The 21,611-nt window shown below is 39.9% G+C and overlaps 2 protein-coding genes across 3 annotated transcripts in view; both read right to left on the reverse strand.

Moving 5' to 3' along the window:
* The window catches only part of LOC140272835 (interferon-induced very large GTPase 1-like), a 35,619-nt gene extending 35,146 nt beyond the window's left edge, over window positions 1-473 (reverse strand). Inside the window, exon 1 of the mRNA XM_072368314.1 lies at window positions 355-473. The gene's annotated coding sequence lies outside the window, so the exon portion shown is untranslated. The remainder of the gene's footprint in view (window positions 1-354) is intronic.
* Window positions 474-3,870: 3,397 nt separating this feature from the next.
* cdc42ep1b (CDC42 effector protein (Rho GTPase binding) 1b) lies at window positions 3,871-15,326 on the reverse strand. 2 transcript variants are annotated; one of them, XM_072369552.1, is made up of 4 exons: window positions 14,813-15,326; window positions 9,765-10,329; window positions 8,261-8,811; window positions 3,871-5,233 (listed from the first exon to the last, which is right to left on the reverse strand). In XM_072369552.1, the coding sequence occupies exons 3-4, from the start codon at window positions 8,712-8,714 to the stop codon at window positions 4,608-4,610; spliced, it is 1,080 nt and encodes a 359-aa protein (XP_072225653.1). In that variant the 5' UTR covers window positions 8,715-8,811; window positions 9,765-10,329; window positions 14,813-15,326; the 3' UTR covers window positions 3,871-4,607. The 2 variants fall into 2 exon arrangements, with proteins under 2 accessions (XP_072225653.1, XP_072225654.1); XM_072369553.1 differs by lacking the exon at window positions 9,765-10,329.
* Between the last annotated feature and the right edge of the window lie 6,285 nt (window positions 15,327-21,611).

Below are 21,611 nucleotides of genomic sequence, written 5' to 3' on the forward strand. Positions count from 1 at the left end.
TTCAAAAATGTATTTATTTTTTATTTCTGTAAAGAAATCATACATTTTTGTTCTATTGTTTCTATTGCTTTTATATTTTTATTCTACTTTATATTTATACTGACTGCCTTCTGCTTCTCGGAGCCTTGCAACCCAATCTCGTTCAAATGCGTTTTTGAATGACAATAAAGTCTGTCTAAGTCTGAGTCTAAAATACGGTATCAAATGATTTCTGTGTAAATTCTAAAATGTTAGACTTAAAGTAAACAGTTTATAAAATGAAGGAGCATGACGAATATGTGTATATGCACAGTTTTAAAGAACATCTTAACACAAGTCTGTACAGCCAAGAGTGTTAAAAAAATACAAACTCACCTTTGATTGTCTCAGCTCTGTCTGAGCTGTGTAGCTGTCGCTGCTTTGTCAGAAATGGTCCTCTGGCTTTCAGATGTGTGAAATGTTAGATCAGATGTCTGTTGGTTTAAATACATCTGCCCCTTACAAACTCCTCCCGTGGTCAGTGATAGGCTGTGGGACTCTGCGCGTTTGATGTTGCTAAAAATATAAACGAAAGTAAGAGCAGTTTCCCGGAAACCATTTCATTTACAAGAAACTGAGATTACAGAATATAGTGGACAATAGTACAGTCTATATAACTGTAACACTTTATGGTGGTTCAGTATAAAACCAATAGTGCTGAGGAGGTACGTTTTTCAGACACAAACTATGATTTGGTGAATCTTCCTGATCTGCATGCTATAATAATTTCACACTATGTCTGAGTTTTCTTCCTCAACTTTCTGGACTGCTTCCTAAAATCCACCCATTTTCTATACCCGCTTAATCCGTCGGTCGGGTCGAAGCGGTCATCGGGACAGGTCGCACAACAACACACGCGCACACTCACTCCAGAGTCACCAATTAATCTAACATGCATGTTTTTTGGACGGTGGGAAGCTGGAGTACCCACGCATACACAGGGAGAACATGCAAACTCCACACAGGAGTTGGAGTTGAACCTTCTTGCTGCGAGGCGACGGTGCTAACCACCAGCACAAGCTACTTCTTCTTCTCTCTTGATGAGCTGGACAGCATTGAGGAGTGCACAAAACAAAATGAACAACGAAATACAGAAATGTTTGATTGGAAACACCGTATCTCTCTTCTGAAGATTAAGTCTTATAAGTGATGCCTGGGAAAAGGAGACCAAGTTTCACAAGTAACAAAAGAAATATTTTACCGTAACATCTGGTGTATCTAACGCCTGAGAAAGAATATCAAGTCTTACAAGTGATTTAAGCATGATGAGACACAAGCATAAGGCTAAATAAAATTTTCCATTACACTTGGAACCAACAGACACATTTCATGGGGCCAAAATTCATTCAAGTTATTGGAGCAAAACAGATTAAATGGATCTCTTCAAAAGATTGACGTATGGCTTGGTTGCAGATACTCGGCCATGGAAACCCACTCCATGAAGCTCTCTATGCACTGTTCTTGAGCTAATCTGAGGGCCAAATGAAGTTTGGAGGTCTGTAGCGATTGACGGTCTATAGCGCCTCAGCATTGCTGTCATTTTACGTGGCCTACCACTTTGTGGTTGAGTTGCTCTCGTTCCCAATCGCTTCCACTTCGTTATAATACCCCTGACATTTGACTGTGGAAGATTTAGTAGCAAGGAAATTTCACGCCTGGACGTGTTGCACAGGTGGTATCCTATTACGGTACCTGCGCTCCTGAGCGCGACCCATTCTTTCACAAATGTTTGTAGAAGCAGTCTGCATGCCTAGGTGCTTGAATTTATACACCTGTGGCGTGATTGGAACATCTTAATTAAATTATTGGGATGGGTGAGTGAATACTTTTGCCAATGTAGTGTACCAACACTGCAAGGTCAAATTCTGTTTACTTTGCATTAATTTCTCTCTTTTGAGTTCAGCTTTAACGGATTGAACCATATGCTGCATGTTCATTGGGGTGTTGGGGGTTTATTGTGTGTGTTTTCTGTTGTTTTAGATGTAGCAGCTGTTTCGTTTTCCCCCTTGTGTTATACATGGTTTAGCTCATCCAGTATTTAAGTTCCCCTTATGTGTCTCTGTAAGTAGGTCAGTTTTTTTTTTAGTTTTGTTTTTTATATTATTATTAGTTATGTTCATGCAGGCATTTGTTTGAGGTTCTTTAGTTCTGAGTCTGTTTGAATGTAGTTCTATTTGGGTGTGTCTGAAAAGTCTGCATATTATCACTGCATAAATGTCAAGGCCAAAGAAGCCGTTGTATATCAAAACTCACAAGGAGGAGAGGTGAGAGAAAAAACATGTCACAGTTTATGTTTTAATAGTCTTGTTTTCAGTTTCTTATGTTTTCTTTCTCATTATGTTTTCAGGTTCTTGTCACGTTTCTTCCCTGTCACGTTAGGTTCACTCATGTCACCTGTTTGTGTTCTCAGCTGCACGTCATCACTAATCACTTCCCCACAGTATTTAGTTTCTAGGTTCACTTGCACTCATTGCAGAATCCTCACCAACCCTTCATGCCACAGTCACGAAAGTTAAGTCTGGTTTTGCCTCATAGTCTTGTTTATTAATCATAGTTTTGTTTCTTCATAGTTAAGTATTTTTGATTATCCGGCTTTCTGTTCTTGCTCCTTGTTTTTTGGAATAAACCTTTTTTTTTTTTAATTTAAGAACTACATCTGGGTCCTACCTTCATCCACCCTTCCTGACAGAGCATGGTGTACTAAAAAGGAACGTTATCTTCACTCTGCCCAAATAAGTCGATGACTACATACTCATGATATATCCCAATACTCTGCACATGAAATATATTTTGTGTGTGTTATGATATCAAATAAAAGGTGAACGGAGGCACTCGCTTGAGAACTCCTGCGAAGCTGCAGAGAGAAGGTTCGTGTGTTGTTCTCCCTTTGCAAGTAAAATACTTAGGCCATTGAGTGATTTCTTGGTTTCAAGCTGTTGTCTGTGAGTGCATTTTCTAACGAGGTGACCTCTTTTATAGGGCTGTTTAATTAGACTTTTGATTCAGCAACATTTTTCATATATTCTTTTGGGTAAATAAAAAAAAAAAAAAAAAAAACATTTCTGAACAAAAGCATCTGTGTCCTTGTTGTCCTACTGCTTGGTACTTGACAATGACTACTCATACAAACCAGGAACATTTGGTGTCAAAATAAGGCTCGTCAGTTAAGTTTTCACTCGTTCAGTGAAAGAGGTTAGAAATGCTACTCAATGAGAGAGCTTAGGTTGGGACTCTCTGCTCTCATGTCATGCAGTTTTGGATCTGTGGAAATTGCAGGAAACTGCACTAGCTTCCGTCTTTTTTGTGTTACTGGAATTTCTCCAGTATCGGCGGACATGATCTTGAAGCTGACTTCACAGTGCCAGATCCCTTGAGTTGTCAAGGACTTTTAGAAGCACATATACTTGCTCAGGTACAGGCAGAGATGACAAATTTAAATAATTAACCTGAATAATGAAGACATCTAAGCGAGGAACACTTTAAAAGATTAGTCAGACTCAGAAACGGATGACCAGACGTTTTTGACCAGATGATAAAATTCCCAAATTCTATATTGCAAAGAATTCTTAAGCTATTGAACTGTTTGATCACACAGTGTTTCACAATGAGGTTACCTTCTTATCTTTAGTTGTGACACACTGAACCTCTCTGGGATGTTGTTGTTTTACCCAGTTATGTTACTGACATGTTGCCATTTAACCTCAGTAGTTGTGAGATGTTCCACCAAATTTTTTTGTTTGTTTTCTTGTATATATCAGAAACTGAGAGTTCTGCTTCAACAGTCAATATATTGCCTTGCTGTTTTCAATTAAATATGGAGTTGAAATTATTTGCCAGACATTTTATTCAGTTTTTATTGCTATTTGACATTTTATTTACATTTTTCAAAATAGGGTGTGGGTATGAAATGGTTTGGCTTTGTGGGGATGTGCTTAAGTACACAGGAAGAAAAGGTTTACGTATGCAAACTTGCTGTGTAGTCATGCTGAGCTGGGCAATCAACTAGTAAGATTTTATCGAGACAGGAGAAACCAGACGATGCAAAGAAATAATAGCTGTGTTGATAAGAAAGAGGAAGTGTGATTAATCTATTTAGAAAATGTAGTCTAACATCAATATTTGAAATGATACAGGCTATCACATAGTCCTCAGATTAATTAGAAATGTACAAAACCGTTCAAAAAAAGTTAACTTATTAACATTGTATGTAGTAATGTATTAATATAGAGGTATAGTCTAAATCCTGTGCTACCCAATATCATTAAGTCCACTTTGATCATTTAAATATTCAAATCTTAACATCCTCATTCACTGCTAAATATCATGATTACATAGTGTTTAAAAAGTATCAAAAAAATAATCAGTGTAATACTCCAACCACAATATAGCACGGCAGGGGACGGTGTAGGCCCAAGATGGACACCAAACCTCCTTCCTCAAGAAACTCAACATAGACCAGTATCTTGTAGTTGAGCTGTGGCCATGCGAGGAACCGACAAGGTAAATAACAAGGCCCAGGTCAAGGAACAATGCTCATCATTCCTGACTTCAAATGTACCCAGATCATTAGTCAGTTTGAGTCTAAATATCTACACTTTGATCTCCTCCTCCTCTTCAGAAAATGCATTAGGGGCTTTGTGACTTTTGTAAAAAGTTGGAGAGTTGTTGTTGCTGCTCTTCCTTGATCCATTTGTAAAGGACCCTCCACCATAATGACGAGCCAGCACATCAGCTGCCCTCTGGAACCTTTCTGCCTCCATCACAGGTTCCTCTCTGTGAGGAGACTCTGTGGATGCGTCAGGTGTTCTTATAGACCCCCTGTCTTCCTCTTGCTCTGTCCAGCTATCTCTGTTGCTCAGACTGCACCTCAATGAGCCACTACACATGGACAGGCTGGGTGAAGTCACTCCAGGGCTCTGCACAGGTGTCTCTGTCAGAGAGCTATCTTCATCCTTTTCCTCTTCTCTTCCTTCCTCACTTTCATCTGCTGCCTGGCAGTGATTGGATATCTGGAGGGAGCTGGTATTGTCAATCAAGCTCAACACCTCAGTCATAAGAGACGGACCTAAATCCACTATGAATGAGGCGAGGGAGTCGGAGCGAGTCAACGTGATGCTGCTATTGTCTGGTGGGGACCCTTTAAGAACATCTCCATCTTGAAACTGTCTTTCAAGTCGGGAAAGGCGGGGCAGAGTGACAAATCCAGACTGCACACCTGCAAACACACAGAAAAAGAAAACACAATCAAGTGCCTGAAATGCTCAGAATTAAAAAATACATTTCAAACTGACAAGGGAAACCTAAACAAACCAACATTGACATTACAGTGTTTCAGTAAATGTAAGTCAATTAATTTTTTCCCTCCATCATCTACCGCTTCTCTTCTGGTCTCAGATTTGGAGGTGCTCATTCTCATCCCAGCCGCTTCATACACGGTTGCAAACCGCTCTAGTGAGGATCCACTGAAGATAACGGCTCGACGACGCTAACAGAACCACATCATTCTAGAAATTCTGTCCATAAAAATTAGGAACAGAATCTGTGACAAATGGCAGTCCTGATGGAGTCCAGCCCTCACCGGAAACACATCCGACTTACTGCCGGCAATGTGAACCAAACTCTGACACCGGTCACACAGAGACCAAACAGCACTCAAGCACGAAGTCATTCTCCATGGCCTCACCGAACTCCTCCCATGCCCGAGTTTTTGCCTTAGCAACGGCCAAAAGCTGTGTTCCGCTTGGCCTTTTGATCATTCATCGGTCAAACCATAAACATTAATTTTCGACTAAACTTGTGATATTCTGCAGGCTGTAGGGGTTTGATTTGAAAATCAGAAAATATGAGATCAAACACGTCACCGACCACTTTTACCCATCTTTGCAACTGCAGCTTTGCAGGTCTGGTTGTTTCAAAAATATTCAGGTAGTCAAAATTCAGTGTTTAAGACGGGTGTCATCATTCTTTTCAAGAAACAATGTACAGAGTCAGTGTTTTAAATAAATTGATAAAGAAAAAACCTTATCAACTTTATTTGGAACTGCAAATTTGGGTTTTTGTACAGCATTTCAGCACCTTCACCAGAGGGTGGCAGCAGTAACCCAACAGTGATCTTGAAGTTGTCCACAGTGTTATCCTAACACACATATTGCTTGATCTTTTGAATATGATCAACCGTTAGCAAAGAAATTCTAAGAGACGTGGAATGAAAAGGAGGAAGAGCAAGATATAGACATTTATTAGGGGAGGTATAAATAATCAGTATAAGTGTGAATAAAAGATACTGTGAGAAATAATATTCAAAACTAAACTATGTGCAGGAATTCATTGGTGAAAAGATTAGTGTAAATTAAACAATTACATTAATCCTAAACCTAATAATTGCAAAAAACAGCCATCATCCCAAAGATTACTGAATCTGCTCCAGGTCTACGTCACCCCGATTGGGCAAATTCCTTCTGAACTGGGTAATACCTCTGAAGCTGGAAAGGGGCTTTCCAGCCACTACACACTGCTGCCTGACAAGCTCTGATTGGTTAACAAATTCAACAAATAGTGTGTTTATGCTTGTTCATTTAGGCGGATGCACATGCCTACCGAGATGGCAGGAAATGCCCAGTAAGTATCTCTCTGTTCAGCAAACCAGCTGTGGGTGTTTGTGTTTTGAGCGCTAACTGTGTACAGGTGTTGCCCTGGTGATTCCAGATGACTCAGAAGAAGCCTGCATGTTTGCTGGTTGTCTTGGAGGAATATGGGGCAGATGTTAAACAGAGGGCTCCTCAACCTATGTGTTTGTGTGGCTCCTGACATTTATAGTTCTGTTTGCAAGACATTTACTGGAGACTGAAAAGTAAAAACATAAATTAAAGTGCTTGATGTTTAGGTTGGACTGTGGTTTTTGAATTTTTTTATTGATTGTGGGTCACACATCTAATTTAGTAATAAAAGGAAATTGTTTTTTTTTTAGAACTTTTTTTCTACATAATCTAGCAAACTGTGTTCACGTCAGACACAAATGGGTTAATGGTTTGTTTTTCCTGTTTATGCTAATCATTGTTACATCTACAATCTTTATTTGTTCAGTTATTTCAGCTGAAATTCTCACACGCCAGTTTGTCTTATATTGTAATAAATACGTGCTTGTTAGAAATGTATGATTAAAGAAAAATCTGAAAAAAAGAGTCTATCTGTAGGATCCAGGCTAAGCTACATAGGCTAGGTACAGGTCAGGCTGACATGACTCAAATCACATTTTTTCCCTTAATTTGAGTCATATCTTATTTTATTTAAAACTGTGTTGATTCAGAAGTCCAATTTTCAAATTTGATTTGTGTCACTTCACTATATACTCTTAGACTGAATATACATTTGATACATTATTGGTGCAATCCATTTATCTCAGAGCTGGGTATGACGTCAGTCCCAAGTTGACTGTGTTTTTGGGATTGTGTTATTTGAAATTACAACATCTGCAATCAAATGGATCACATTGTGCCTGACATTAGAAACCTGCAGTACTACAACAGTACTGTTAGCAATAGCTGTTGAAACAGCTAAATTTAGCTATCCAGCTTTCTCGTACTTCCCAGTCTTTTCCGATGTAGCCAGATGAACATTTGCTTTCCTCTAGAAATAAATGTCATCCCTAAATGTGCTGCGATAGCTTCCATTTCTGAATTGTTTGTGTGTCTCCAATTTCCTGAGAGGCTTCACAATTTGTAGTTGTTATACAAATCTGTACATGTATGTGTTGTCTCAGAGGGTTGTCCTGTTCAAATGAAAGTCAGATGCAAAACACTTGCAGTTTTGGTGGTAAACTGTCAAATCTGATCAGCATTAAATCTTAACAGAATCAGAACTGAAAATGCAGCTTAAAATAAGAATGCAACCAAAGGCTCTATTTGATCATGCAAAACATGAGATCCACCAAAAATAAATAAATAAATACATAAAAAGACAATGTAGAGGAGATCTGGTAATCAGCACTGAATGAACCTGCCTGTAAAGCCATGTCTGTAACCCACAGTGAGAGAACAGAGATCAGCTGAGAAGAGAAATGTTTGGGCCAGACTTTTTGACACAGTCTTTGTCATGTTCTGAATTATAAATTTCTTTAATCTAACTGTACAGCATTACTGGCTCACTACTACATTTTCCCTGCTCACTTTTAATGAAGATAATCTCTCCCCTAAGATGCTTTAATTGAACCCCATGCTGGGAGTGATTATCTGTATTATCTCACCATATGTGCAGAAGGAATCATCTGTTGAGCTGATGGAGCTGGGGAACAGCACCCTCTGTAGGCACCCATTGGCAGAGTCTACGTTCAGCTGAGGCAAAGAGATGGCGTTCTTTATGATGGGCGAGATGTCTGGTGGCGGAGAAGACAAGTCTCGGGAGCCCCGCCGCGGTCGTGGCGCAGAGCTCCTCTGTACATGTCGAAATGTGCGTGTGAAGAAGCCGGTTGACTTGGAGCTGTTTGCCGAGTCTGGACTTCCTGGCTCCTTCATGCCTCCATAGTTGCTAAGGAAGGAAGTGTCACCAAACACATCCCCGCCACGGCCAACATGCATAGTGTGTCGGAAGTCGCCCAGCGGAGGGCTGATCATGTCCACTGAGAGGTCACTTTTAAAACGACGCTTCCCTTGAGAGCCAGACACAAGGCCTTTAATCCCGGGCAGCTTTCCCAGACTCATGATGGCAGAAAAGTTGTGTAATTTCCCTTTATATCAAATAAGAACGAATGGGTTTGGAGAGCATGTCATTCAAGTCCGAAATCCAGTTTCGGGTCTACTGTAAAACCAGAAAGAAAACAATCAAATAAATGCTTAGACAAAACACACAAACATGTGGTTCTTCAGTCAGAACAGAGTGTATGTAAAATCCATTCTTCATGTCACAGCCTAGTACTCATCCACCACTGCACACAGATTTTTTTTCTACACTGTAAGATGCCAATATACATACAGACCCTGGGTTTTTGCTAAATTCTTTGTATTTCTCTCTCTCGGTCATTTGTCCAAAACAACTATACACTCGGGTCCTGCACAGCAGCAGCTTAATAACAAAGATTATGAATTACAAGGCCATACTATGTTTCCGCTGGTTACCACAGGCCATACGATTAGAAAGTTTGGGGCAGACCAAGTACTGGTCATATTTGGGTGAGTGAACAACTATCTAGAAAAATAAAATCAAGCCAGAACTGTAAAAACACTAAGAGGGGATTTCAGCCAGAAAGCTCAGTTGCTGTGTGTGACAAAAGCAATAAAAAAGACTGGTGCTAACTCTGATCTTACTCGATGTTTAAATTGTTTTAGACATGGAGAGCTGTGTTGATGTCAGTCTGAACTAACATTTCACTTGCAACGCTAAGAGGATCACCTCACCAGGAAGCCTTGTAAACCTAAAGTGTTTGATTTGCATTAATCCACACCTAACGTTTTTATGGTGAAGTGCAGTATTTTGAGGACAAGGCCAGCATATGTGTGCAAGATTATAAATGACCCTGTATAGGAAATACGATAGGATTGAGTCACTTTATAGGCTTTGCAGAGATGTGGTTTTGTCCCTTGTTTACCAAACAATGAACATTGAATTCAGGATTTAGTTTGTGAAATTTCTTCCTTTTATGCACTGATCAATGATCATTATCATTATTTCACAGGGCCTTTTCTTTTTTAGTTCAGAAGCCCGGGATAACTTTTATTAATTCTATGCTTTCAAAGAAATGCATTAGAACAAACCCCAGCAGATTCCACTGTTGCTCACTGTCAGCGAGGCCTTTTAGTGCACTCAACAGATCACAACTTCTGAAAGGATCTTGAGAGTCTTGTCAGATGAGTTGTTCCGCTAAGGTCGTCCTCTGTGGCCAAGCAGGGTCCATCTTTATACTCCACTTTCCACTAAAAAAGGTTTATCCGTGTGTGGCACAACACTGTACATGGGACATCCTGCCTCCAGGCCTTAGTAATTGGTTTCCCGTTTTTTCTGCACCAAAGACACAAGTCCTCCAAGATGGAATCAGGATGAAGGAAAAAGAAGGGTACTGTGCTCTACAAAAAGGGCAATAAAGTAAAGCGTTGTAATCCAGCTACTGTTTTGTCTGCATCGTCCTGGAAGAACGATAAAGCTCCTCCGGGATTGTCCATGCACTGGATTAGCTGCTAATCCTCTGTGTCTTTCCTCCCTCTCTTGACTCCCTCACTCGGTCTCTGCCTTCTTCAATCCACTTAGTTCTTCAATGTTTCCCAGGTGGTGGAGGGGCAGGGAGGGGGGTTCTCTGTTTTCATTTAGTGCACATTAGGCCAGCTGAAGACCAGAAAGAAAAGGGCAGAGATGTCAGAAGCCCACCAGAGGAAAAACAAGGAACATTCAGGTATATATAAATGCATTAGGCAACTAAAACTTTGGACTCACTGATGCTTTTGTGTTTATACTCAAAGAACCGAATCTGAGAAATAGCACCTGACTTTTCATGGAGTTCAGAAGACTCCTCTACTTTCCTGTAAGATTTTCCTGTAACCTCACTGAAGAGTTGAACTATAAAAATCTGTTAGCTATTTGGACTTTTATGTGACACACTGTGACAGCAGACTACATGCACTCCACCACAGTGAACCAAATAGTTACCTTGGGTAAACTGTCTACGTGTAAACAACATAAATTCGCTTCTCCGGAGGTGCACTATAAATATTTCTGTAACATCTGAAGCCCCCGAGGTAAATTTTTTTTCCTGGGCAACCTCCTTCCTGTCTACTACAGAAATGAAACCAAGGCGAGGGAGCACAGCTTAGCTCCAAACACATGGCAGCTCCAGGACAGAGACAGTTTTGGATTAACGTTGCAGGCTGCTGGAGTTACAAGCTGAGCCTGGCAAGCCTTGAACTGTCATATAACAACTTCAGCCTGGCTTGGGCCACGATCACCTTTCGTAATTTTCAAGTAATCTGTTTTTTCAACTGTTCCAGAACAAATGATGAAAGGTTGTTATCATTGGATGCAATTTATTGGAATAAAAAAGGCACAAACAACAACGAGGAAGTAATATGATAAAGGTCTAACTGCATGAACATTGAATTTAGCAGCCACAGATGAAAGGAGTGTGGATGGATTTTGGTTGCTGGCAACTTCCAACCTCACAGCTCTGTAACACTTAGCTTAAGAGAGCGATTAAGTCCTTTGGGGCACGAGAAGGTAAACATTAGCCACAGAGACAAAAAGACGTTGTCAGTCTCGAGACCAAGTCTGGATACTATCGAATTAGAAACTGATTTGTGCTGTTTAACATTAATTCCTGGATTAATTAACCCTTTAATGTCCTCTTCTACCATCTGGTTGAGCACATTTTTCAGTGATCTTACCGTGTCTCACAAAATACTTTTGGAAGTAAACCTGTCTGAGTCATCTACGCCACTTAGTTTAGGTGGCCCTAAAAGTGGGTATATGTGATGCCATTACATCTTTAAATTTGCAACTTTTACAACAAGGGAAATCTTGACTGTTGGTTAAAAAAAAAGGTTCTTAATATTAATGACCTACGAAAATTAAACAAAAAAAAAAATGCAAAGAAATTTTTATATTCTGCTTTTTGTCAGCGGGGGCATTAAAGGGTTAATACTTTTAAATCAATCAAGCTTTTTTTTCCCAGCTTCAGACATCAAATTTAATTATACATTTCAATCATCTGATGTATAATGTAGTTTTCTAACGCTCTTCCAGCTGTCGAATTCTTCCACCTTGTACCAGACTTCTGCATGATTTTCTCTTTCCCTAATTACTTTGTGAGCTGTAGTTTCACTATAAATGTGAAATAAAGTGTAACACCAGCACATAAATTCATTTTGGGAACTTCATTCCCCAAACTGGTCTTGTTAGAAACACACAGAAAGACATTTAGATCTCTTAAACACAGTATTTATCTCTAAACTATACCTGCAGGCATCAATAAACAAGGCTGTTTCCCATGAACTGCCTGACTGATTGCAGACATGGTGGTTGGCAAGTGTAATGGGAATGGCGTGCATTGGGGAAAGCATGCCGGATGCTATCTATTATGGCCATCAAATAAAGGATCTGCGGAGGCTGATGAGAAACACATTTTACCTTCAGTGTTTAAGTGTTTTTTCCACTCAGACTTTTTTTTTAAAGAGCGCCTTTCAATCAGTGTTGCTGTCCTTTATTTCTGTTTTTACCTTCACAAAAGCATTCTCTGTCAAACATGTTTCCCTTCTCTGTCATACTCCCTGATTCAAGCAGAGTCCCAGACTCTGATAACATTTCAGGGGCAGCTCAATGGCTGTGACTCAGACAGAGATAAAGCTGTGCACACCGTGGACTGTACATAGAGCTACACACACATACACTGGGTTGTGTTGCAGTGGCCCAGTACTGAGGCTGCTTCCTCCACTAAACCGGAGGGCCATGGGCTCCTGAAAGCACAGCACGAGCAAGCTGTGGTTGAGGTCAGAACACCCTGACCATTACACATAGCTCCAAAATACAACATGCACTCAGTTTACAAGCTGCTGCAACGTGGCAATGCCCTTCATGGCCTTCCTTATAGTCAAAGAATAGCAAACTGTGACAACTTTTAGAAGGGAAGCTACGTGACAGGCACATGGGTACATGAATCACACTGCAAGCTCAGAAATGTGATATATGACATGTGTGGCGGGTTTGAACTGTTACTTGTAAATTAACTTCCTTTACCCTCTCACTCTCGCTTTCCTTGATGGTCTGCTGAGTCAACAAAACAGCTCACAAGAAGAATTCGTTGCACATTAGACCTCCTCAGAGACCTATTTTACAATGCACAAATACTGTAAAGAAACTATGGCAGAACAACAGCATAGCAAGCAAACTGCCTGTGGGCAGGCTTAGCCACTGCAATCATTCACTAGATTCATGGATTCGTTCTTTTTATGCAGGGGACCACTGTCAACAAACCTTTGGCGGAAATAGGTTCACGCAAGAGTGAAGTACAAACATATCTCACTCTATTCTGAAGCTCAGCTGAACAAAGGAATACGGAAACACTGCTTCGCTAAACTTCCACCTCGCAAACCTAAACAGGGAGGTGCAGTCAATGAAACAAAAAAAGCGTCTGTTCAAAGGAACATTGCAAAGTTCTCCCATAGGAAAACTTATCTTTCAAGTGTGCCTTCTGTTTTCTTAAGGAAACAAACTTTATATTTTCATGCACTTATCAGGTTATACAGAAGGGTTCATATAAAATTAAGTTTCTTTACACTATACTTGAGTTGCCCATTAGATCCCTCTTTCCCACATACTCACATCTTTGAGATCACGCCCCAGCACTGAGTAAAAAGAACATAGATGGAACTAAACATTTTATCTTTGAGACTTAGAGTAATTAGCCCACACAGAATTAGAGAAACAGTTGGCTGATTTCATTAGTAATTCTCAGGCAATTTGTCCCAGACCCGATTCATACTAGCTGACTTGACACTAGACTTGTGATATGACTCACCGCTGCTCTCACCATTCACCACTGATATGCATGCTTCCAGTTGTAAAGCTGAGGGACGTTAGCTGGAATCAAGCACACATAGTCTGTGATGCTCTGTTGAATTTATAGTTCAAGTTTCACACACCATCGTGTCAGATTTGCAACAATATGACACTGTGACAGCAATCTTACTGCAGATGAACAGAGCTATACGGTATACTGCAGGTGCCCTGAGACCCACATGGGCAAATCCTTCAACACCTGCTTTCAGTATGAGTTTCTGTCTGTGCCATATGAAGTGTACCTGCACTGTACTTTTACGTGTACATCAGCTAACTGCAATTTGGCCAAGCAACGTCAGATTTTAGTATGCTTATAGTAAAAGTTATGGTGTAGTTCCAGTACAAACAAAACTGAGGTGTAAAGTGTTCTACTCAAGAGTTTAGACTTTCAGTAAACCTAAAGATCAAAGTGTATATTGCCCCAGGTGGTATTGACAAACCACACTTGCATATTCTATATAGGCCTTCCACCAGCGCATTAATATTGTTGTACTTACACCATATACACATGGTTTCAGTTGGAGGACAGACAAGAGACTAAGAGTGGTACTGGAGACACTTCAACAGGCCAGATGTTTCAGGCGACAGGAGAGCTGTCGCTTTCTTTTTCTTTTTTTTTAACATGACACCACATCTCTGCCAGCCTGCCAGCCAAACAATCTGAGATCTGGCACAGATGTTAGACAGTTGTTCCCTGGTTTGGACGGAGGAGAACGACCAATTGATTTAGAGTGTTTCCAACAAACAACATCTCTCCATCTCATTTAATCAAGCAGCAATAGAAAACTCTTCAGACATACCATGCATCATATTGCAATATGATTAAAAACTCAAATCAAGTCATTTTGCTAAAGCGGATGTACACAAAACAGTAATCTTTAAGTGGCTCAACGCTGCAAACAGTAATTCAAGGGTGGGGAGAATTCTTTACTATTCTAATCTCTTAATCTATTCATTTTGTTGCCTTTTTTGAGTGATGCACCTGAAATTTAAGCTTCTTTTTTTTTGGACGTGTGCAATTTGAATGTAGAGTACGGAGGCATGCAAATGTGTCAATAAAGTTACAAAATAGAGCAAAAGTTAAAGTGAGTGTTCCGCTGACTCAGCCGCACAGAGATTCACGCGAACCTTATCTTAAAGAAAGCCAGCAAGATTACACTTAAGTAAGACAATGTCATGACGACCTGTAAATAACTTGGAGCTGAGAAGTACGTGACATATGTCAAAGCGTATTCCAGAGACAGTGTATGCAAAGTCTCACCTTAGAATAAACGCATAGCGTGGTGCACGATGACATCTTCACCACTTGCTTTCTTTGTCATCCTGCTTGGTTTGTGGTCTGCACCGTAAGTTTCCGCGCGGATGCGATCTTTCCATCAGCGAGGCAGCTCTGTTTCTTCTGCTGCTGCTGCTGACAAGTGAACTGGACGGAGATGGAGAGTAGAAAGAGGAGGAGAAGGAGGTGGAAGTGGGTGGACCCCAGAAGCGCCAGTGACTACTTAATGATGGATGTTGTGCTTATCAAGTGTTGTAAGTATAAAGATACGCTCAGGTGTTCTTGAAACAATCAGCCGCCAAAGTAAGTGCAAAATGCAAAAAAGTATGACAATGAAAATTTTAAAAAAATCGCAGTGTGCATGCAGCACATCATTCAAATGGATAGAAACGTAAGTATTTGTTAGAAGAGCAAAGGCTTCAGTAGAAAATATGTACAACATGCTGGTCTGAGGTCATCAAAGGAGGCAGTGTAAGGGAGAATCACTCTGAGCACATTCTCATGTCGCCGAAGGCTCCAATAATAAACCACTGTGACTCTTCCCACACTGCTCTGTCAGTGTGTGGTTGTGCTTCTGGTTAAATGTGGGTATTGTTTTGCGTTTCATTTCGTCCTTTTCCTGTTTGTTTGTCTGGCTGGTGTGAGGAGCCTCTCTACGTTCTAACTCATGGCCTTGGCCCTCAGGGGACAAAGATAGCAGCGACTCGTTTAATCAATCACTATATATTATCCCTGACCTTTACTCTGCTCTTTAAACATGATCTCCTCAGAGCTCCAGGGGTATCATCTAACTTTTCTTCTCTTTGTCATCTGGGACCCACAAACACTCAAGACCATGCTTTTGTTTGGACGTGACACAATAGTGGTCATATTTTTTTAGGTCTTCAAAGGGAAATTTCAAATGTATTTTTAATTTTACAGGCAAACTGTAACCTAAACAACCGAACTTTGTTCATTAGCTAAACAAAATCTTTTAAAAGTCACAATATTTTTTACATGCAATGTCTTCAATGTTTTTCTCACATTGTCTTTCAAACTGAACATTTTCAGAGGAATGTGTTTTTTTCCTTTTGCGTGGTTGTTTGTGGAGCCAGATAACACAGACCTATGAATCATTTAAGCATAAAAAATACACCTAACCCAAAAGATCAACCACTGCTGTGTCTAGATAAATTAGCTAAGAATCAATTCTCTTCAGACACTTTGTTACAAGCAGCCTGTTGCAAAGAAACTTAATTTGTTCCCATTTCTTGTGTTGCATCTATGGGAAATGCCAGAGAGTACACAGTTCAACAGGAACAGCATAGTACTTTTGTAACAAGGTGAGTCCCAAAGAGCAATTAGCTGAAAACTTGGCATTGTGAGGATGAGTGTTTTTGTTGTCGTTCTTTAAATTATTTGAGTTCTTCCTGTGTTCCTGGTGCTGTGCGATGGACTTCCTGGCAGTGGCTGTGACTGCTGGCTGATTGCTCACTCGACTAACCTGTAGTGGCTTCTGTGCACTGAGTACTTAAGCTCCAGTCTTCTGCTATCTTGTTGCCAGATTGTTGGTTATCGACACTTGGTGCAACGGCAGCCTGTTTCTGTAGGGTTTTGAATCTATATCTAATCTCTTATGTTTCAACAAACGTCTCACCTGTTACGGAGTGTTAAGTCATGTTGGAACACTGAGCCACAGCTACCTACAGCCACAACTGACTGTGCACAAAACACTTTTCCTGGAAAATCCTTCCTTTGTATATGCACAGCACCCAACAGGTCAGTACTTTGTTTTCTCCTTTTCCTGGATACTCCCCTTAAAGAACTTTTTGTGTTCCCGGACTTACCTGTGTATCCTTCCACATATCCTGAGCTCTCAACCAGAGTCAACTTTTGGACTTCAGCGCCTTTTGTTTCCCCTTTTTGAATAAATCCGTTTCCTTTACCTTTTGTCTCTGCTCATCTCTGGGTCCGACCCGTTAAAAACCTTGATTCATTACAACAGTTGTATCTGAGCATGGTGTGCAGTGTGTATAAAAATGTGCCAAAAACTGGATTACAGGAGAACAAAATAAGTGGTAGGCTTAGAAGAAAAGTATCTACAGCGGATGGACAGTATTTAAAAGTAATGTTCTTTAGAACAAATAACAGAAATTAGATAAATACCTGAGAGATGCATCTGGCTATTCTGCTGGTCCATCTACAAAGCTTTTGCCTGAGTTCAATAAAGGAAAAACTGTTCTGCTTTTATATCCTTGGAGTTTCAATTGAACTGTTCTTCCATTTTTATATATTTTCATATATATATATATATATATATATATATATATATATATATATATATATATATATATATATAGTATCCTATTTTCTGAAATGATCTCCGTTGCTGTCAAGAAACCACTCTTATCGAAGAGAAACGGGGAGAAAAATCTGAGATATGCCAAAAAAAAAAAAAAAAACACATCTGGACTGAAAATCAGTGGCAACAGGTCTTATGGCGTGATAAATCCTCCCCAAAGTCCGGACCTCAAAGTTAATGAAGCAGCGTGTGATCAGCTTGACAGAGAACGGAACAAAAGGCAGCCGACATCCAAAGAAGAGCTTTGAGATGTCCTTCAAGAAGAAATGACATAAAAAACTTGTAAGAGGGTTCAGGCTGTGTTGAAGACTTTCAAGTTTATTAGAAAGATCGTTTAACCTTATATACAGTATTTCCATTTATGTTTGCACTCATTTCAATAAATCACTGCAACTGTTTCCCATTTTATAGGCAATATACAATGAAATAGGGCTTGGCTTGGTCTTGCGTGTTTGGTCTCTGCTTTCACTTATGCCTTTTGGTGGTGGGGGGGGGTAATGTTGGTGCCAGCTGTTGCATTATGAGAAATCATCTTTTAAAAGTTTGGAGATTCCTCTGAATGATCAGAATTCCAAATGTCAGAGCTGAACAACAGAAATCCCAATGAATATCACGGCATGTGGTGAAGTAGAGCAAATGAAAACACAGGAGAGGCTAATGTGATTGAGAGGTGAGATAAAAGAGGAGTAAAGTGGGCACAGATGAAGATGCCGGGAGGATGAGTCTGTCAGCTCTGCGAGAGAGGGAGAAGGGGAGGTAGTTGAAGAGAAGCAGATGCGAGCGGAGGTGGGACAGGCATTGAGAACAGATATGAGAATGGGAGTCATCATCATGGCCGTGTGATTCTGGGAGTGCAAGCATCTCCTGCTCGCAGCTCTCTGATGAGGGCAACAGAGAGGGCAAGAAAACCAAAAGACAGAGGGAGTGCTGCAATAACAGGAAGTCAGACATCATAAACTGGTTTATTGAAAACACTGTCTCTGTCAAGAACTGCATGGAACAATATTTTGGTCCTTGTTTAAAATTCAAGCTGGGATAGGAAGGAGAGCCAACATTGGTAAAAGAGAATAAACAGACCAAAACACAAAGCTTTTTGGGCAAATGAGGAGGCAAAGGAAAGGGAGGGAATTCTATCAGGATTCTAACAGGATGAAGAGTGTCGGCCAGACGAAGGTTTTCTGCACAGGAAATTACTTTCTCACATATCAGACGGGCGGCCAAGAAGCTTAAAGTCCTTTTAAGCAGCTAGCTCTCACAAAGTCACTCAGACCAGATACAAGTTCATTCAGTAAAAAAACATACGAACAAGGGAGGTTTGAAAAGGGAACTTTAGCCAGAGAATCTCACACTCTGAAGGACACATCCAGGTAAAAACTGCTGATCTTGTGAAACCCAGATGTGCTTTTGGAGTTATTTTAAGATAGAAGGTTGGATTGAAGGGTACATGGAAAGAAGTTGATCCTTGTGTCTTTGTTTGGGTTGCTCTCCTGTTTCCATGAATTCCGACCTGCCAGGAAGCTGACAGTTGGCTCACAGACAATAGAGGGTTGCAAAGTCAGTCTTCAGTGCTTTCTAAGTCAACAGCTGAGCAATTACTCACATTGAAGCGCTTGGTTCAGATACTCTTATTTTTTTCAGAGCAGAATTTCTATTTTTCTAATATAACTGTTGGTTACTTTTTTCCCAGTGAAAGTTTTCCAGCAGCTGCCGTTTTTCTACAGATATTTTGTATTTTATGGTGGTGCTCTTAATACTCATTAATATTCTTCAACATTTATGCATAAACATGACTTTCACATCACATTTTCACAAAACTCATAAAAGCACATTAAAACGTACAATTAAGCAAATAAAATACTATGCTATACTTATTCATATCGATATGAATGGAAATATTTCACTTTGTGAGTGATTAAAGTATGTGAACCTTTGATTTCAGTATCTGGTGTGACTTCCTGCGATATGTGCATCTTAACATTTCTGCCAGCTGCTCATCAGTCCTGCAGATTAGTTTGGATACATTTGAGTTAATTCCTTTGTGCAGAACAGCTCCACCAATGTCTGGGATGTTGGTGAGTTTTTAAACTAAATTTTTTATCAGATTAAGGTCAGACGTTTACTTGGCCTTTCCAGAACTTTATCTTAATTTTTTCTTAACCAGTCTATAGTTAAAAGACATGTGTGCCACTGGTAATTGTGTAGCTGAATGAACCCCCTTAGATTAAGTTCACAGACAGAAGTAGAAAAATGAGTGCAAACCATGATACTACCACCATCATCTTTTAATTGTGGCATTAGACTTTATGAAGGTTTTCCTTTCTCCAAAACTAATGTTTCTGATGTAAAGCAAAAACTTTTCTCCTCTTTTGTCCTACCAAATAGTATCGTTGTTCCGTGTTCTCCTAATGGTGGACTCACAGACATTAAAATTAGACAATAGCGAGACACCTTTAATTTTGTCGAGGTTACCTTGAATTTCTTTGTGACCCTGCACCCTGATTGTCTTTAATGGTCAATCACTCATAGGGAAGTGACAACTGGTCTTGAATTTTTACCATTTGTTCACAGTCTGGCTGGCTCAAGACGGTTGCTGTCCAAACTTTTTCTTTATAGATGCTTTTTCTTAGTGTCTTCCAACAATTTTTTATTCTAATTTTTCATGCCATGATATACTTACAGAATTGTGAGCTGTGCGAAACAGACTTCCTCAAATTCTTGTTTGTCATAAAAGCTCAACTTGACTGCCATCCCATTGGCTGAAATGTCCTCATCCTAATGTCACTTTGAAATTATCTGCTAATTGATCTAATTTATTGGTGTCTTTTTAAAACTAGATTTAAATGCTCTTTTCTGACATTGACGATTTTGGCAATTTGTTCCCATTTCTTTTACATATTGTCATTAATAGAGCAATATTAGATAACTTGTGAAATTGTGCGACACAGCTCATCAGGCAATCTGCTGCATGGAACAGCAAGAGTTGCATCTCAAGCAATGAAAAAACTTGAGAGGAATGTGAAGCAGAAACCACAGGAGCTATCCAAATTTATTACTTAGCTATAGGAATCCATCAAGAGTCAACCCTTAGTCCCTTTATATCGTGCTGGGGCAATGATTGCCTCAACAAAAGCTGGTGAGAACTGATACAAGCTATTGTTATTCCAGACATAATTGCCGATGCTGACTTGGATATAGAAACAATACAGTTATTATAAAGTAGGGAGATGGCTTTTTGGAATCGTAGTGGGTAACTCCTTTCCCATATTCGTGACTCTATCCATGCCTTAATGTATTGTTATTGCTTACAAAAGGACGTGTTTCCTTCATGGTACATGTTCTGTTGATGTTAGTTAAACTAAGAACCCAAAAAGCCAAGAAAATATGACCCAACAGCAGGTGAAGCACATGGCAGACACATAACCCCTGACTACAAATAATAAACCCTAGACACAGTTCCCTAGTTTTAACAATTTGAATATCACCAACAGCACAGAGGCAGCACACAGACCACGATACAGCAGACATTGAAATCTGAGCTTAAAAAAAGCCCCCAGAAATACTCAGACCAAAAGTGTTTTGCTTATCATGACTGCCTTATTACAACATGGAACCCTTGTTTTCATGCAGCTTTGAGCGTGTGGTTAGTAAAGATGCATTTTTAACACTGCGTATCTGGAAATTGATATGCAGTGGCTGGTAAAGCAGTCTTTGTCTGCAGCTCAAATGTGTGGTGGAACTGAGATTTAAATGGGTGCGTTACACCCTGTAATTCAAACGTCAACTAAAACCTCACTGCTGGAAGGAGAGTGACAGGAAGAGGTGCAGGCCGGGGAACAATTTTTACTGCCACCACAGTTTGCGTGTGGATATTTGTCTGTGTTGGTGTATCTAAATGTGAAAAATACAGACTCGAGGTAGCAAAACGAGTTAATCAGAGATGACTGATGGCATATACTGGACATGAAACAGCATGGGGAGGACTTTAGTTTCAGCCCTAAATTACCCTTCCTGCAGTGTACATTTATATTTTTCTTTCACACAGTTTCAATTGTGTCCATCTGTTCGGAAAAATTACTGCATAATTCCCTTCCAGCTTCAGGAAAACATTTCCCCAGCTCTTTTATTCGAAGGGCCTTGAAAGCCTTGAAAGCCTGGACCAGGACACGACAAAGTGATAACAAGAACACAAACATACCTACATAGAATGATTGCTTCTCCTTGCTTCAACATAACAACAACAGAAAATCCAACCCAAACCATCCCAGAGCAGAGGTTTGAGAAAAGAAAAGTGTAGTATACACTACAGAATTAAAGTAAAAAGGAGAAAAAACACAAAAAACAGACAGAAATACCTATAACCTACACAATAAACAAGAAAACAATCAACCTGCAATCAGACAATGTGCAAAGACAAGTACTGAGGATAAAAAAAGTGGCATGATA

The sequence above is a fragment of the Leuresthes tenuis genome, unplaced genomic scaffold, assembly GCF_036924035.1.
Source record: "Leuresthes tenuis unplaced genomic scaffold, fLeuTen1.0.hap1 SCAF_17, whole genome shotgun sequence".
NCBI lineage: Eukaryota > Metazoa > Chordata > Actinopteri > Atheriniformes > Atherinopsidae > Leuresthes > Leuresthes tenuis.